The 19895-nt window shown below is 37.6% G+C and overlaps 1 protein-coding gene across 2 annotated transcripts in view; it reads left to right on the top strand.

The window, feature by feature from the left end:
• SLAIN2 (SLAIN motif family member 2) overlaps positions 1-19895 on the top strand; it is a 93346-nt gene that overhangs the window by 33463 nt on the left and 39988 nt on the right. For both annotated transcript variants that reach the window (XM_045997048.1, XM_045997047.1), the window contains exons 2-3: positions 4651-4799; positions 18142-18306. In XM_045997048.1, the coding sequence (XP_045853004.1) occupies positions 4651-4799; positions 18142-18306 (314 nt within the window). The remainder of the gene's footprint in view (positions 1-4650; positions 4800-18141; positions 18307-19895) is intronic.

The raw sequence follows: 19895 nt of genomic DNA, 5'->3' as shown, positions 1-19895 counted from the left end.
TTGGTAACATATCTTTCTAGAATTTGTATAGTCTATCTAAGTTAGCTGTTTGCATAAAATTTTTCATAATATTCCTTTACATCTTGTTTGTAGCAGTGTTCGCTCTTTATTTCTAACTTTGGTAATTAGTGTTCTGACCTTTTTTTTGGTAAATCTAAAGATTTACCATTTTTAGTTCTTTTTGAAGAACCAACTTTGGGTTTTTCCCCCCACTTATATTTCTATTTGACTGATTTTTAGTAATATTTGTATATTCCCTCACGACTGCCTTGTTTAATTTGCTGAATTTTTTATGCTTAGATTATTGATTTGAGACCTCTTTTCCTTGTTTTTAAAATTATAAATTTTCCTCTACTTCACTCTTCATCACCTGATTATTGGTATGTTATATTTTTGCTTTTATTCGGTTCAAGATGTTTTCTAATTTCCTTTGTGATATATTCTTGGACCTGTGGTTTTTTATGTGTATTGTTTAATTTCCAAATATTTGGGATTTACTAAATTTCTTTCTGTTGATACTAATTTAATTCCATTGTGGCTTGAAGAATTCCAGGTATTTTAAACCCAGAAAGACTTTTTCATAGTTGAATTCTTCTGACCCGAAAAATGTTCCACGTGCACTTAAAAAGAACATGTATTCTGTTACTGGTGGATTGAGTGCCCTTTAATTGTCGGCAAAGTAAAATTGATTGATAGTGTTCAAGATTTCTATATCCTTACTGATTTCTGTATGTAGTTCTTTTTTCAGGTAGTTAGAGGGAGCCATTGAAAAGCAAATAGGGGTGCCTGGGTGGCTCACTTGGTTAAGCATCTGCCTTCAGCTCAGGTTATGATCCCAGCATCCTGGGATGAGGTCCCTCATTGGGCTTCCTGCTCAGCAGAGAGCCTGCTTCTCCCTCTGCCTGCTGCTCCCCCTGCTTATGCTCTCTCTCTATTAAATAAACTCTTTTTTAAAAAAAATTCTCAATTGCCTCTTTTTGCTTTTATTCTGCTACCGTTATTAGGTATCTTTACATTTGATTGATAAACCTTCCTGATACATTTATGTTTTCTTTGTCTGAAGTAATATTTCTTATGTTAAACTCCAGCTCTCTTATGGTTACTATTTGCATGACATGTCTTCTCATCTTTTAGTTCAACCTACTTGTGACTTATTTTGTTTCTTTTAAGGATTTTATTTATTTGACAGAGAGCAGAGGCAGGGGGAGCAGTAGGAATAGGGAGAGGGAGAAGCAGGCTATCCGCTGAGCAGAGAGCCCCACAGGGGGGTTGATCCCAGTATCCTGGGATCATGATCTGAGCTAAAGGCAGGCACTTAACCAGCTGAGCCACCCAGACACCCCTACTCGTGACTTTGAATCTTAGGTGTTTCTTCTGTAGATAATGTATAGTTGGGCCCTTTTTTTTTTAAATCCAGTCTGACCATCTCTTTTGAGTAGATTGTTTATACTCTTGTTCATATTTAGTGTAATTATTGCTGTGGTTGGTTTTATGTCTGCCATTTTGCTTTTTGTTTTCAATTTGACTCAAGTGTTTTTGTTCTCTGTCCCTCCTTTAACTGTTTTTTTTTTGTTGTTGTTGTTGTTGTTTTTTGGTATGATTAGTGATTTCCAGTTGTATCCTGGACATTCTGGGTGTTATATTGGGAGACTCATAATCATATTTCTTTTTTAGTAGGCAGTCTTATTTAGATGTAGTGCATGGGATGGATGTTCAGCTCCCTGCCAGGCCATGCTGGCATTATGTCAGCAAAAGTGGAGCCCAGGCTTTTTTTTCTCCTCCTTGTTGGATGGGATGTAAAAATCAGCTCTATACTGGGCTCCACTGACACGTAGACGACTAGGAAAGGGAGATGAGGTGCTTACTTCCCCTTGCCTCCTACATTACTGATGCTGGATAGGGATGGAGGCTCTATGACTTCACTTTAACAGAATTAGGGTGATGAAGTTATATGTTTCACGTTTTCTTGGCAAGTAAAAACTTGACAAATCTCAACCTGTTCTAAGTTGCGTTAGCCATCTATATACTGGTGATGTCCATAAGAATGAAGTCCCTCTTAATTAAGCCAAATACTATTATTTAAAAACTTGAAAAGCACCAGAGTGAGAAAAGTGTTTTTAGCAGGCAAAAGTTATTTTGAAGAAGTCTATGTGTTTGTAAGAAACAAAGGAGTAATATGTATAGTTATTCAAATATTTTTATTTGGGATTTTTCTTTAAAATTCAGGAACTGAAACACCTTGGTCTTCCTAAAAGAGGATTCAGTTATGAGCTACATCGCAGTTTATGTGTCCTCTGACAGGCTTAGAAGTACTTTGAAACCTCATCCAAAGGTTCCTTGACCAAAGAATAATTTTGTGCCAATACCGTTAGGGCTATAGTACTCCATTTTTAGACTGAGGGGTCGTGATAGGGCACTGAAATAAGAGGATGGAGGGGTAAGAGATAGTGGGCATACTCAGGGGTTATTGAAGCTGTCTCCCTCTTTTCCCCTAGGAATGTACAGGTGGCTACATTAACCTTTATCTGTTAATGGAAGGAAGGGGCAGTCTCTATTACCAGTTAGGGAAGTAAATATAGGAATAGTAGAAGGGAATGGTAGTTTGTCATGTAGGGTCAGCAAGACTTGGTAATAGATTATTGGTGACGGTAAAATAGAGGAATCTAAAATCACTCTTACATTTTTAGCTTTTATAAGTGAAAGAGTTATGGTGCCATTAACAAAAATAGGAAAGCTTCCATGCATGCAATATAGGAGAGATAATGATGCTTTAGTGTAATTGATGTTGAATTATTGTTTTATTCAAGTAGTTTATAGTAGATTCTGTCTTTTTAAAGATTCTAAAAGCACCTTACAATTTTTTATGAAAGCTTTATCGGGATACAGTTTACATACTATAAAATTTACCCATACCTGTGTAATTTATGTACAAGAAAACTCATCATATAATTCAAGAATATAGTATATTTACCATCATGACATTGTTTCCACAACCATCACCACCAACATTTTAGAACATTTCTGTCACCTTAAAAGAAATCTCTCCCCCATTCCTTGTTCCAGTTCTATGCGTTGTAATCTAATTCCTGCTCTGTGTTCTTTTCTAGACATTTCATATAAGTGGGATCATATAATATGTACGTTTTTGGTCTGGCTTCTTTGAGCATGTTTTTGAGGCTCACTCTCCTTGCACTTTTTACAATTAGTATATTCCTCTACTATTAGCTGTGAAACTAAATACACATGAATCATATGGGTAAACTGTGAGACTCCAGTCAGTGTAGGGAAAAGTTGTATGTTGAAAGAGTGATGATACTATTGAAAGTCATTTCATTAATGCTTATTCACCTAAGAGGTTTTGTTTACTAAGTATTTGCTAACCTAGAGTATCTGTATATGATAGTTATCGCAATTAAAATGGGAATGCTGTGACAGAGCTTGATTATGAAACATTTGTAGTGTTTAACTTGGAAAGGGAATGAGCTCCCCCTTGGTTTCTTTTTGTTTTGAACTGTTAATAGTTTATTTAATCGAGATTTCATTCCATTTTTATCCAAATAAACATGGATTGTTGACTAGAGAAATTATTTACCCTGTTAACCTTGATTATCTTGAGAAGAGTTAAATAGTTGATGTGAGTGACACATCTAAGTTATAAGTAGGAAAGATGAGAAAAGAGATGGAAAATGTATATAGTGTCACTAGCAGGTAGTTCGTCAATTCTAGTACGATAGAGATATATTTAAGTATTTGTGCCAGAACACACTTCAGTTTATTGCCCTAACTTGATCAGTGTAAAATGTGAAATTACTAACCCCTGGCCTTATTAAAACATTTAACTATGTGGATAAATCCAATTATGCTTTTGTTTACTTCATTAATTCCACTTAAAGTGTCTTATTTTGGGACCCACTCTGGTTAGAATTCAAGTATCTTCACATTTTTCATATGCATCATATTTGAAATAAATCAGTATCAATTGACATAATCTAGGCCAATCTGAGGAAAAAACTGTGAGGTAGAAAAACTGTCCCTTCCCTTGTCTTATGCTTACCTCTTCTTTTTGCATCCTTTCCACAGGAGCTTATAAAATACTGTCCATTCTTCTTTCCCAAGACTGAAGTAAGCTTCATAAATGGATTCATACTAAGTTTAAGGATTTATAGCTTGAAAAGAGGGCTATAGAGTGTGTACTGCTTAACTAAAAGGAATGAATCACTAATAGGAGATTTTTATGTGGTTTGTGGTAGGAAGGGGACTGGGAGGTGGAAAATAAGGTATTTATCTCCTCATTCTGTCTCCTAGACAATACTTAATGATATGGTTATATTAAGGAGTTGGCTAAATACTAATGAAAACAGAATTAGCTATTGTAAAGACATGTTTACTCATAGTTTTTGTAATGAGACTATAAGAAAAATAAGACATATTTTAGGAATGGACAATGGCTTCATTTGGGTTTAATTTGAAATTTGGCTTGTTTTAGTGTCATTTTCTTTTCATGCATGAAGTAAAATGTGGATGATTTTGAAGATAATCTGTGAGATGTACAGTGTCCCTCTCCCAATTTAAATCTGTCCAAAAGGATCTCTATCTTATGACCTTATGCTTAATAATGAATGCTACCCTTATGTTTTTGTTTTCTTCTAGGCTGTATTCATCACCAAAGAAAAAACTTACACCAATGCAGAAATCAGTTAGCCCATTAGTTTGGTGCAGGCAAGTTTTGGATTACCCAAGTCCTGACGTTGAATGTGCTAAAAAGTCTCTTATCCACAAACTTGATCAAACTATGTCAGGTATGTCTGTAATTTTACTTTTAAATTCATCTCTTTCTTTAATAAAGAAACAGATAAATGTTGAGTGGGTATGTTTTTAAGAAGGCTTTTCTTTCTTTGATAGTGTTTTTTGAATCTCGTTGTGCATGCCATCATGAGTTTTTGCCATATGCACATAACCTTGTGCTATTACTTAATAGCTTTTGTCCCTCAATCTTTTCATTTTTATTTCATTTCATCCTAAAAAATAATATCCATTGGACCACACAGGTGGCTCAGTTCGTTAAGCGTTTGCCTTCGGCTCAGGTCATGGTACTGGGGTCCTGGGATGGAGCCCCACATCAAGCTCCTTGCTCAGCTGGGAGTCTGCTTCTCCCTCTGACGCTCTCTCCTGCTCATGAGCTCACTCGCTTTCTCAAATGAATAAATTTTTTAAAAATCTTAAAAAAAAATTTCCATGAAACAATGTGTTTTATACAGCAGGCTTTTGTTTTGTTTTTTCTCCCAATACAAGTTAAAACAAATAACTGTTAAAAAAAATAGGGGACGCCTGGGTGGCTCAGTTGGTTAAGTGACTGCCTTCAGCTCAGGTCATGATCCTGGAGTCCAGGGATCGAGTCCTGCATCGGGCTCCCTGCTCAGCGGGGAGTCTGCTTCTCCCGCTGACCTCTCTCCTCTCATGCTCTCTCTCTCTCTCAAATAAATAAATAAAATCTAAAAAAAACAATACATATATAGATAGATAGATTCAGTATCATCTAAAATCATCTCACTACCCTTGGGGAAAATTCTGATGTGGTGGAAAGGTACAGGCTGAGAACCTAAGAGACATAATTCTCACTCTAGCACTTAGTTACTGAGTAACTCTGAGCATTATTTAACTTCTGTGAACTCAGTTTTCTCATAAGAATGATGAACTTTGTATGGTTATTTTAAGGACTAGATGGTAATGTTTATGCAAGAACGTAACATGTTCCTCTGGCTCATAGTAGGTACTTAATAAATGCATTCATTTTCCTTCCCTTGTTTTTTGTTTCTAACTTGGCATTTTAGTTCAGATTGCCTTTATGCTCTTTTGTTTAATAGCACTCACAAAGCTGACAAAATGTGTCTGTCACTACTTATGGCATTTAATATAGCATGCCAGTGTGGGTAGAAATGTAGGAAAATATTATTGACTCTTTCTTGGAATTTCAATCTCTTAAGAATGTTACTGTTTTTTGGAATACTTATGTAATGAGGAACTGATGTGTGATTACTCATCCCAAATAGGTTTTCTGTTTTGTTTTTTATTTTGCCTTGTGTTTACTTGATAGCCATGTACTTAAAATTGCTTATTTTGCTTAACTGTTAAAATCGTGCTCTTATTAGAGTGTAAGCTGAAAATGTTCAGGGAAGACAAAGGGGAGACTAAACAGTTAAACTGGCATACAATAAAGCATAGCTTCGTTGGCCAGAAACAGTGGTTATTATATGGAAATAACATAAGATGTGATTATAGAACTTCTAAATCTTTTTGACACCAAATTGTTACTTTTTCCTCATGTAGGGGATCCTTTTTTAAAAAGGAAATGCTTTTATGTAATTTTAAAAGATGTTTTTTCTCCCCACTAAGTACTAACCAGGCCTGACTCTGCTTAGCTTCCAAGACCAGACAAGATTAGTGTGTTCAGGGTGGTGTGGCCATAGACCAAAAATGTTTTTTTCTGAATATTAAGTGTTTTTAGAATTATATCCTGGAGCTTGATTTAAATTGTATTCATAAGATTATTAGAAATATGTAAACAAGATAGTAGATGATTTTTAATAACTGGAAAATTTCTAACTCATTCCAGTTAGGTGATGTTATTTAAAGATTTGTTTATTGAGAGAGCACATGTGCATTTACACACATGTGAGCCAAGGGAGAGGGAAAGAATCTCAACTAGACTCCTCACTAAGCACAGAGCCCAGTGCAGTGCTTGATCTCATGGCCCAGTAATTAAGACCTGAGCTGAAATCAAGAGTCAGACATTTAACCCACTGAGCCACCCAGGTGCCCCTAGGTGATGTTATTTAGATTTTTTTTATTTATTTGACAGGCAGAGATCAGAAGTAGGCAGAGAGGCAGGCAGAGAGGGGGGGGGTGGAAGCAGGCTCCCCACTGAGCAGAGAGTCCGATGCGGGGCTCAATCCTAGGACCCTGGGAACGTGACCTGAGTCGAAGGCAGAGGCTTTAACCCACTGAGCCACCCAGGCGCCCCTAGATGTTTTTTCATTTTTGTTTTTTTAAAGATTTTATTTATTTATTTATTTATTTGACAGAGAGGGACACAGCAAGAGAAGGAACACAGCAGGGGGAGGGGAGAGGGAGAAGCAGGCTTCCCACTCAGCAGGGAGACCAATGTGGGGCTTGATCCCAGGACCCCGCGATCATGACCTGAACTGAAGGCAGATGCTTCATTGAGCCACCCAGGCGCCACTATTTAGATGTTTATTAAAAACATCTTGGTGCAGGAGCCTGGGTGGCACAGTGGGTTAAACCTCTGCCTTCGGCTCAGGTCATGATCTCAGGGTCCTGGGATCGAGCCCACATCAGGCTCTCTGCTCAGGAGGGAGCCTGCTTCCCCCTCTCTCTCTGCCTGCCTCTCTGCTTACTTGTGATCTCTGTCTGCCAAATAAATAAATAAAATTTAAAAAAAAAAAAAACAAGAACTTGGTCAAATGTGGGGAGAAGAGTCAAGATGGCAGAGGAGTAGCAGACTAAGAAACATCAGATTGTAGGAGTTCAGCTAGATGGTTATCAAACCATTCCGAACACCTACAAATCCAACAGGAGATCAAAGAGAAGAAGAGCAGCAATTCTAGGAACAGAAAATCAACCACTTTCTGAAAGGTAGGACATGCAGAGAAGTGAATCCGAAGTGAAAGGAAGATAGACTGCAGGGAGAGGGGCCGGGACGCGGCAAGCGGTGAACAACAGAGCATAAAATCTGAACTTTTAGTTAGGAGTCTGCTCCACTGAGGAAAATCGCTCCAGAGGCTAAGTTGGGGTGGAGCCCTTGAGGTGACAGTGTGGTCTCAGGTCCTGCAGGGTCGCAGAAGGATCAGGGGTATCTTAGTGTGGTAGAGCTCGCAAGTATCAGAGCGGGGAAGCCGACTACAGAGACCGAGCGGAGGAGTGAACTTTCAGCTTGCGGTTATCTTAAACCATGATCCAGCAGTTGGGCCACTGCTCTTTGAGCAGGGACCCCACCTTCCTCTGCCGGAGAGCAGCGTGGCAGGAATCTGCTGGGTATGGAGACTCCAAATGGGGCCATGCACCAGAAACAGAAACACTCAGTCACATACTGGGTGAGCTTGGAGCACGGCCAGAGACAAGGGAGATGGGAGTGATTGACCGCTTTTCTCCAAGGGCACACTGAGGAGTGGTGCCCCAAGCTCTCATCTCCTCCAGGCCAGAGATTGGGAGGCTGCCATTTTTATTCCTATCCTCCAAAGCTCTGCGGAAAGTGTTCAGGGAACAAAAGCTCCAAGAGGGAACCCAAGCAGATTATTTAGCCTTCGCCCCTGGCAAGGGTGGTGCAGTTCCGCCTCGGGCAAACACATTTGAGAATCACTACAACAGCCCCTCCCCAAGAAGATCAGCAAGAACATCCAGCCAAGACCAAGCTCACTAATCGAGGAGAACAGCGGAACTTCAGAGCTAGGGGAAAGGAATGCATGGAATTCATGGCTTTTTTCTCATGATCCCTTAGTCTTGCAAAGTTAATTAAATTTATTTTATTTTATTTTTTTCTTATTCTAATTTTTTAAACTTTTCCTCTTTCCTCTTAATGTTTTTTAACTAATTTATCTTAATACCTTTCTTAAAAAATCTTTTTAAACCTTCATTATTATAGTCATATTTTATCATAAACTTCATTGTATCTAACTTTATCTTTTGTATACAAACAAGGTGTTTTTTTTTTTTTTTCCTAAAAAATTTTGGGATACAATTTCTTCTAATAGATCAAAATATATACCAGATCTATCACAGGGCTTTGTTCTAGTCCCCAGCCTGGGCAAATTCTCTCCACTTTTTTTTTTTTCTTTTTCCAACCAAATTATTAATTCTTTTTCTAGAATTTTTTTTAAAATTTTCATCTTTATAGTCATATTTCATCCCTTTATTGTGTTTACCCTTATTTTTGTGTATATATATAAGGTTTTCATTCTTTAAAATTTTGGGAGGTAGTTTCTTTTAAGAGACCAAAATACACCTAAGATCAAGTGGATGGCTCTGTTCCATTCACCTGTCTAATATATCTATATATCTATATATTTTTTAAAATTTTTTAAAAATTTCTTTTGACCCCCCCCCATTCTTCTCCCCCCAATTTGGGAGTCTCTTCTGATTTGGTTAGAGTACATTTTCTTAGGGTCTTTGCCATCCTTTTAGTATTTTATTCTCACGTTCATATATTCTTATCTGGATAAAATGACAAGGCAGAAAAACTCACCACAAAAACAAAACAAAACAAAAACCAAGAGGCAGTACTGAAGGCTAGAGACCTAATCAAGACCACATTGGTAATATGTCAGATCTAGAGTTCAGAATGATTATTCTCAAGGTGCTAGCTGGGCTCGAAAAGGCATGGAAGATAATAGAGAAACCCTTTCTGGAGAAATAAAAGCCCTTTCTAGAGAAATAAAAGAACTAAAATCTAACCAAACTTAAAAAGTATTAATGAGGTGCAATAAAAAAATGGAGACTCTTGCTGCTAAGATAAATGAGGCAGAAGAGAGAACTAGTGATATAGAAGACCAAATGATGGAGAATAAAGAAGCTGAGCAAAAGAGAGACAACTACTGGACCACAAGGAAAGAATTTGAGAGATAAGTGATACCATAAGATGAAACAACATTAGAATAATTGGTATTCTAGAAGAAGAAGAAAGAGAGTGGGGCAGAAGGTATATTGGAGTGAATTATAGTAGAGAATTTCCCTAATATGGCAAAGGGAACAAGCATCAAAATCCAGGAGGCACAGAGAACCCCCTCAAAATCAATAAAAATAGGCCCACACCCCATCATCTAATAATAGAACTTACAAGTCTTAGTGACAAAGAGAAAATCCTCAAGGCAGCTCAGGACAAGAAGTCTGTAACATACAATAATAAAAATATTAGATTGGCAGCAGACTTATCCACAGAGACCTGGAAGGCAAGAAAGAACTGGTATGATATATTTTCTCTAAATGAGAAAAACATGCAGCCAAAAATACTATATCCAGCTAGGCTGTCACTGAAAATAGAAGGAAAGATAAAAAGCTTCCAGGACAAACAAAAACTAAAAGTTTGTAAACACCAAACCAGCCCTACAGGAAATATTGAACGGGGTCCTCTAAGCGAAGAGAGAGCCTTAAAGTAGTAGACCAGAAAGGAACAGAGACAATATACGGTAACAGTCACCTTACAGGTAATACAATGGCACTAAATTCATATCTTTCAATAGTTACCCTGAATGTAAATGGGCTAAATGCTCCAATCAAAAGACACAGGGTATCAGAATGGATAAAAACCAAAACCCATCAATACGCTGTCTACAAGAAACTCATTTCAGACCCAAAGACACCTCCAGATTTAAAGTGAGGGGGTGGGAAACAATTTACCATGCTAATGGACATCAAAAGAAAGCTGGGGTGGCAGTCCTTATATCATATGAATTAGATTTTAAGCCAAAGACTATATTATACTCAAAGGGTCTGTCCACCAAGAAGATCTAACAATTTTAAATATCTATGCCCTAACATGGGAGGAAGCCAACTATAAAACAAATTAATAACAAAATCAAAGCAATATATTGACAATAATACAATAATAGTAGGGGACTTTAACACTCCCCTCATTGAAATGGACAGATCATCCAAGCAAAAGATCAACAAGGAAATAAAGGCCTTAAATGAACAGTGGACCAGATAGACATCACAGATATATTCAGAACATTTCATCCCAAAGCAACAGAATACACATTCTTCTGCACATGGAATATTCTCCAGAATAGATCACATCCTGGGTCACAAATCAGGTCTCAACTGGTACCAAAAGATTCGAATCATTCCCTGCATATTTTCAGACCACAGTGCTCTGAAGCTAGAACTCAATCACAAGAGGAAAATTGGAAAGACCTCAAATACTTGGAGCCTAAAGAGCTTCCTACTAAAGAATGAACCAGTCAACCAGGAAATTAAAGAAGAATTGAACAAATTCATGGAAACAAATGAAAATGAAAACACAACTGTTCAAAAACTGTGAGACACAGCAAAGGGAGTCCTGCGAGGAAAGTAGATAGTGATACAAGCCTTTCTCTAGAAACAGGAAAGGTCTCAAGTACACAACCTAACCCTACACCTAAAGGAACTGGAAAAAGAACAGCAAAGAAAGCCCAAACCTAGCAGAAGAAGAGCAGTCATACAGATCAGAGCAGAAATCAGTGAAATAGAAACTAAAACAAAAAACAGTAGAACAAATCAATGAAACCAGGAGCTGGTTCTTTGAAAGAATGAATAAGATTGATAAACCCCTGGCCAGACTTATCAAAAAGAAAAGGAAAGACCCAAATAAATCATGAATGAAAGAGAAGAAATCACCACCAACACTAAAGAAATACAAACAATTATAGGAACATATTATGAGCAAGTATACACCAGTAAAATTGACAATCTGAAAGAAATGGATGCTTTCCTAGAGATGTATAAAGTACCAAAACTGAACCAGGAAGAAATAGAAAACCTGAATAGACCCATAACCAGTAAGGAGATTGAAGCAGTCATCAAAAATCTCCCAGCAAACAAGAGCCCAGGGCCAGATGGCTTTCCAGAGGAATTCTACCAAACATTTAAAGAAGAATTAATACCTATTCTCCTGAAACTGTAAAAAAAAAAAAAAAAAAAATGGAAGGAAAACTTCCAAACTCATTTTATGAGGTGAGCATTACCTTGATCCCAAAACCAAAGACCCCATCAAAAAAGAGAATTACAAACCAATATCCTTGATGAACACAGATGCGAAAATTCTCAGCAAAATACTAGCCAATAGGATCCAACAGTACATTAAAAGGATTATTCACCACGACCAAGTGGGATTTATTCCAGGGCTGCAAGGTTGGTTCAACATCTGCAAATCAATCAGTGTGATACAATACATTAATAAAAGAAAGAACAAGAACCATGTGATACTCTAAATAGATGCTGAAAAAGCATTTGACAAAGTATAGCATCCATTCTTGATCAAAACTCTTCGAAGTGTTAGATAGAGGCTACATACCTCAATATCATCAAAGCCATCTATGAAAAACCCACAGCGAATATCATTCTCGGTTGAGAAAAACTGAGAGCTTTTCTGCTAGGGTCAGGAACATGGCAGGGATGTCCATTATCACCACTGCTATTCAACATAGTACTAGAAGTCGTAGCCTCAGCAATCAGACAGCAAAAAAATTAAAGGCATCCAAATCAGCAAAGAAGAAGTCAAACTATCACTCTTCGCAGATGGTATGATACTATATGTGGAAAACCCAAAAGACTCCACTCCAAAACTGCTAGAACTTGTATAGGAATTCAGTAAAGTGTTAGGATATAAAATCAATGCACAGAAATCAGTTGCATTTCTATACACCAACAACAAGACAGAAGAAAGAAATTAAGGAGTTGATCCCATTTACAATTGTACCCCAAACCATAAGATACCTAGAAATAAACCTAACCAAAGAGGCAAAGAATCTGTACTCAGAAAACTATAAAGTACTCATGAAAGAAATTGAGGAAGACACAAAGAAATGGAAAAATGTTCCATGCTCATGGATTGGAAGAACAAATATTGTGAAAATGTTTATGCTACCTAAAGCAATCTACATTTAATGCAATCCCTATCAAAATACCATCAGATTTTTTCAAAGAAATGGAAGAAGAACAGACACATAGATCAATGGAACAGATTCGAGAGTCCAGAAATAGACCCTCAGCTCTATGGTCAACTAATCTTTGACAAAGCAGAAAAGAATGTCCAAAGGAAAAAAGACAGTCTCTTCAACAAATGATGTTGGGAGAATTGGATAGCCACATGCATAAAAATGAAACTGGACTATTTCCTTACACCACACACAAAAATAGACACAAAATGGATGAAAGACCTCAATGTGAGAAAGGAATCCATCAAAATCCTTGAGGAGAACACAGGCAGCAACCTCTTCGACCTCAGCCACAGTAAATTCTTAGAAGCATTGCCAAAGGCAAGGGAAGCAAGGGCAAAAATAAACCATTGGGACTTCATCAAGATTAAAAGCTTTTGCACAGCAAAAGAAACAGTCAACAAAACCAGAAGACAACTGACAGAATGGGAGAGGATATTTGCAAACGACATATCAGGTAAAGGGTTAGTATCCAAAATCTATAGAACTTATCAAACTCAACACCCAAAGAACAAATAATCCAAGCAAGAAATGGGCAGAGGACATGAACAGACATTTCTACAAAGAAGACATCCAGATCCAACAGACACATGAAAAAGTGCTCCACATCACTCGGCATCAGAGATATACAAATCAGAACCACAATGAGATAGCACCTCACACCAGTCAGAATGGCTAAAATTAGCAAGTCAGGAAATGACAGATGCTGGCAAGGATGTGGCAAAAGGAGAACCCTCCTACATTGTTGGTGGGGATGCAAGCTGGTGCAACCACTCTAGAGAACAGTATGGAGGTTCTTCAAAAAGTTGAAAATAGAATTACCCTATAACCCAGCAATTGCACTACTGGGTATTTACCCTAAAGATACAAACGTAGTGATCTGAAGGGGCATGTGCACCCGAATGTCTATAGCAGCAATGTCTACAATAGCCAAACTATGGAAAGAACCTAGATGTCCATTAACAGATGAATTGATACAGAAGATGTGGTGTATATATATACAATGGAATACTATGCAGCCATCAAAAGAAATGAAATCTTGCCATTTGCAACTTGGAACTAGAGCATATTATGCTGAGCAAAATATGTCAGTCAGAGAAGATAGGTATCATATGATCTCCTTGATATGAGGAATTTGAGAGGCAGGGTAAGGGGCCGTGGGGGGTAGGGAAAGAAAAAATGAAACAAGATGGGATGGGGAGGTAGACAAACCATAAGAGACTCTTAATCTCACAAAACAAACTGAGGGTTCCCAGGGGAACGGGGGGTGTGGAGAGGGTGGTTGCATTATGGACATGGAGAGGGTATGTGCTATGGTGAGTGCTGTGAAGTGTGTAAGCCTGACGATTCACAGATCTGTACCCCTGGAGCAAATAATACATTATCTGTTAATAAAAATAATTAATAAAAAAATCTTTACTAACAACTAATACTCTGTCTCACCTTAGAAATAATGTAAGTATATTTTATAGTTAGGAATTTTCTTCATTCAGTACTATATGTTCATAACCTAATATTGCTACATATTGTTCTCAGCTCTTAGGGTATTGCAATGAATAAACTAGACCAGAGCATGTACTTTAATGGGTGTGGCAGATAATAGTTAAACCTATAAACAAGAGTTGGCAGATTTTTTCTGTAAATAGCCAGATAGTAAGCATCTTAGGCTTTGTAGACTGTGAATGGGGATGGGTGTGTTCCAGTAAAACTTTATTTACCAGATGCGGTGATGGGTTAGATTTGGCTCACAGGCTATAGTTTACTAAACCTTGGCTTAAAACATCTTAAGAAATAGGAACTATTAAGAATTGGTAAATAGTAAGTTGCACTTAGAAGGAGAAAACCAAAATAGGACCTCAAAAATAGCAGTTTGAGGGAATAGTTTGTTGCTTTATTATATAGCAAGGTATTAAAGATAGTAGGAGTATGTAAGAGAAACTGTTACTCTTGAACTAGGTGTAATCATGTCCTGGATTTAACAGTGGTTAGAGTTTATGGTTACAAACAGAGCAGCAGCTGCAGCTACAAACGTAATGTTTACTTATTTATTTATTTATTATTTATTTATTTTAAATTTATTTGACAGATCACAAGTAGGGAGGCAGGCAGAGACGGGGTGGGGAAACAGGCTCCCTGCTGAGCAGAGAGCCTGACTTGGGGCTCCATCCCGGGACCCTGAGATAATGACCTGAGCCAAAAGCAGAGGCTTAACCCACTGAGCCACCCAGGCACCCCTGTAATGTATATTTATAAGAAGAATAACTTGGTTATTGCATGTTTGAACCTTTGTCCTAAATTCCCCCCCCCCCCTTTTTCCCAGTTGGTAGGAGATTATTTTCCAGGTGTATTTCTTTGATAAGGCAGAGCTCCCTGGAAACATAGCTACTGTATTCTAGGAGAATGGATTCTGCTCTGTCACTCTCAGCTTCTCCTCACTGTGCTACTTCTTATTCCTAAGATGTTCTTCTCTTATTCTTTTATGATAGTGCATTATGTTTTTTGTCCTTTTTTATCCTCCCTGCTGTTTTCTTTGAAGTCTTTGGAGGGTCTTCCTTCTTTGTCCAACTTTCTTCATTATGGTAGCATTTATATAACATAAAATTTCCCACTTCAGTCTTTTTTTTAAATATACAGTTCAGTGGCATTAAGTATATGCACATTGCTGTGCATCCATCAGCGCTGTGCATCTCCAGAACTTTTTCACCATCCCACACTAAAATTCTGTGTCCATTCAATTTCCTAGTTCCCTGTACCCCGTCTGCCTGCCTTTTAAGTTAATGGTGCCCCATGTCTCTTTTGCCTGGATTCCCTCTCTTTTTATTATTTCATCCATTCATAAGGTGTCCAGATCCTCTGTTAAGACTAATCTTACTCATGTATATATCCAGTTAATATTTACTGAGAGCCTGGTGTGTATCAGACTTTGAGGAAAGGATAGAGGATACATGATGAGGAAAAACTAACACTAACCTGAACTCATGGAGTTTGTCATCTACTAGGGGAAACGTACGAATACAAATAATTTTTATAACTAGTGATTTGTAATGAACGAATGGTGCCTAGTGCTTTGAGCTTTGAGAAATAGGAATTTTTCCTCAGGGAGCAATGTTTGACCTGAATCCTAAATCTAAGCAGAAAACATATTCCTTCTCTCCAAAGCACTACTCTTCCCAGTAGATAAATCAGAAACTTTAAAGACACATCTTACTTTGTTTCCTTTAGTGATCCTTCTAGTTTTTAATACTTATTCTTTTTTTTTCTTTTTTATGTTTGTCACTTCTACTGTCTAGTTCAGTCCAATCTATTCAACATAAAAATGTCCATCAGTTTTCTTCCTAAAGTGATTGGATCGTATTACTCTTGCTCAAAATTCACTGATATGAATAAACGTCATCCTCCTAAGCATAGTTTCCAGGACTTCCGTGACCTAGCCCAGCCGGATTTTCCTGTTTTGACCCTCAGCTATGTGCTTTACCTTTCTATATTACTCACTCTTTCTCCCTGAATATATTGTCTATTTTCAAGGCACTGCTTTTGTTCCTGTTATAAACACAGATGAAAGCACAGTCTTTGCCCATTTTCGGTGTCTATCACATTGCTGCTCATCCTCTTCCAGACTGCCCCAGTGCTTCATTCCAAAAAGGCTTACCTGATTTCTCTCGGTTGTAATGAATTACTTTTATCTCAGAAGTTCCACAGCCCCTTACACCTTTGTGATAGTACTCATTTCATTTTGCCCTGAAATCATTGGTTTTTTTCTGCCTGCACTACTCGGTTGTAAGTCTCTTGAAAAGTAGTGCCATGTCACATTTGTCTATATGTTCTACATATTGCTTTGCCAGTGGTTAGAAGTATTGAATAAGCTATGGATTTTAGAATAGAATAGAGGAAATAAATATTATTTTAAGTGTATTTCTTGTATATAGTTGCACTCAATATCTTAGTTCTACTTTGGTACTGTTTCTATAATTTTATATGCATAGCATAAATCTTTTTCCCTCTTTAGGCAGAAGTATTCTTGGGTCAGAAAACTGGGGCTGGGGGAGGCTTTTTTCTTTTTAAAAAGAGAATTCTCGGGGCGCCCGGGTGGCTCAGTGGGTTAAGCCTCTGCCTTCGGCTCAGGTCATGATCTCAGGGTCCTAGGATCGAGCCCCAAGTCAGGCTCTCTGCTCAGCAGGGAGCCTGCTTCCCCCCACCCACCCTGTTCTCTCTGCCTGCCTCTCTGCCTACTTTTGATATCTCTCTTGTGTGTCAAATAAATAAATAAAATCTTTAAAAAAAAAAAAAAGGAATTTTCACGTTTGACCTTAACCTGGTCTAAGTAGTCAATATTCCTTTATTATTTTTTCAAAAATCCAAACCGTGGAAAGACTTTTTTTTTTCCCTAAGATTTTTATTTATTTATTTGTCAGAGCAAGAAAGAGAGAGCACAAGCAGGGGGAGCAGCAGGCAGATGGGGAAGCAGGCTCCCCACTGAGCAAGGAGCCCAATGCTGGACTCTATCTCAGGACCCTGAGATCATGACCTGAGCTGAAGGCAGAGGCTTAACTGACTGAGACACCCAGGAGTCCCTTATTTATTTATTTATTTTTAAGTTTTATTTATTGATTTGTCAGGGCAGAAGAGCACAAGCAGGGGGATGCAGCAGGCAGAGGGAGAGGGAGAAGCAGGCTTCTTGCTGAGCAGAGAGCCAGATGATTCCAAGACCTTGGGATCATGACCTGAGCTGAAGACAGACATTTAACTGACTGAACCACCCAGGCACCCCTGGAAAGACTGTTTTTAAATCTCATAGCGGTTTTTTTTTTTTTCCTTTTTCTTTGCAGTACATGCTTGTTATAGAAAAATGAGAAAACAGGGGCGCCTGGGTGGCTCAGTGGGTTAAGCCGCTGCCTTTGGCTCAGGTCATGATCTCAGGGTCCTGGGATCGAGTCCCGCATCGGGCTCTCTGCTCAGCAGCAAGCCTGCTTCCCTCTCTCTCTCTCTGCCTGCCTCTCTGTCTACTTGTGATCTCTCTCTGTCAAATAAATAAATAAAATCTTTAAAAAAAAAAAAGAAAAATGAGAAAACACAAATACACTTTTTCATTCATCTTATTTTTTAAAGGGTTGATACTGTTGAAACAAACTTTCCGACAAGATAGGAGTAAATTAGTTCAATGGCTAATAATTTGTTGAGAAGATATTCTTCCTGTGATATTATTTTTGTTGTTTGGTGTAGCTGCTGTTTTATTTGCATAGTACAATTGAAGGTAATGGAAATAATATTGTTGGAATAACTAATTTGATGTATTTTCTCCTGCTACTATAAGAATTTTTTTGTATTTAAATTGGGATAATGACGTAAATGAATTTTCCAATAAGAAAAATTTTTAAGTAAAATGTTAACTTTCCTCAGTTATTAAATTTGATTTCTCCCCTTCTCATTAATACAGCTCTCAAGAGGCAGAATTTATATAATAATCCTTTCAACTCCATGAGTTACACAAGTCCTTACAGTCCGAATGCAAGTAGCCCATATAGCAGTGGTTTCAATTCTCCATCCTCAACCCCAGTGCGACCTCCTATAGTCAAACAGCTAATACTTCCTGGAAATTCAGGTAAGGAGAAAATGAACTGAATAATTAAGGAATTTATTGCCCTACCTCAAAAATAACAGTCATCATTTGCTCAAGTTCTTTTATTTATGAAACTTTTAAGTGCTTAGAGAAAATATCAGTGAAGAGCACCAGGTACTATTCTAGGTCCCAGGGATACAGACAAACCAGGTTACATCCATGAAGTTTTTTTTACATGTACTCGAAAGTTTGTAGATCTTGCTTGATTAGATTAATAAGCTTTTGATTCTTTTAACCAATAGATGCTTGCCAAATAGCTTGATTGGGCTGTAAAAGCTAAAAATAAGAGCTCTTTTTGTTTGAATAGCATTTTCCGTGGTTTTTTTTTTTTCTTTTTTAAGATTTTATTTCTTAGTCAGAGAGAGCGCACAAGCAGGGGGAGTGGCAGGCAGAGGGAGAAGCAGACTCTCCAGGGAACAAGGAGCTGGATGCAAGACTTGATCCAAGACCCTGGAATCATGACCTGAGCAAAAGGCAGCCACTTAATCAACTGAGTCACCCAGCATCACTAAAAATAAGAGCTCTTGTTTTCACTTATTTTGTTAAACAATTCAAGCTTTATTTAATAAGCTTTGATATTGCACTTAACGAGTAGTAGAAGGCCATATGTGAAATGTGCCGACAGAGTGGAGCCCTAAATGATAGGGGAGGGATAGACTGCTGTAACTCAGGGAAAGAATGTTTACTGTGGTTCTGTGACGGAAATGTTCTAACTTACTATTCTTCAGAATTCAGGCCCTGGTTAACTCTTACTGCTGCTGCTGTTATGGCTAATTATTGCACCTTCCTTAAAAATTAAGGTTATTGTTAACCACCCCCAATTTTTTTTTTTGCATTTTTTTTATTTGTTTATTTACAGCATAACAGTGTTCATTGTTTTGGCATCACACCCAGTGCTCCATGCAGTACGTGCCCTCCCTATTACCCACCACCTGGTTAACCACCCCAAATTTTTGACCTCTGTATTCCCTAGTCTTTTGACTCTTTTGATCCTGCTGTTTACTTTGTGCGTAAGTTGTTACTTGCTGCTATTCATTTCACCCATGACTGCATCCTAAAAATACTTGTTTAATACAAAGAATTTTATTTGGGCACTATTTGAGCTTGACTTTGTAGTACTTTTCCTATCATATGTGTGTTCCTTTTCATAATGTACACATTAACTCTTACTTATATTCCTTTCATGTTGGAGCTGACTTTTTTCTTTCTTTTCAAGTTTTTATTTAAATTCTAGTTAACATATATGGTAAAGTTGGTTTCGGGTGTAGAATTTAGGGATTCATCGATTACATATAACACTCTCTGAAAGCTGACTTCTACGGTAAAGAGTTCTGGGAATTGATTGATTGATTGATTTCAAATCAATCTGTATTAGAAATATTAGTAACAGTGTTGGGATTTTATGCTTCACCAGAAGTTGATGACCTGATGAAAGCATTTCCTTAGATATAAGTTATTATTTATAACTAAATAAATATTTAAACCATTTATTTATAACTAAAGTTAATAAGTATATCCTTTATTCCTCTGACCTGTCTTCTACCTCCCTTTTTGTTTTTAGTGATTAAATG

This window comes from Meles meles, chromosome 2, assembly GCF_922984935.1.
Source record: "Meles meles chromosome 2, mMelMel3.1 paternal haplotype, whole genome shotgun sequence".
Lineage (NCBI taxonomy): Eukaryota > Metazoa > Chordata > Mammalia > Carnivora > Mustelidae > Meles > Meles meles.
The sequence above is the reverse complement of the archived record's forward strand: the minus strand, read 5'-3'. Positions and strand labels throughout refer to the sequence as shown.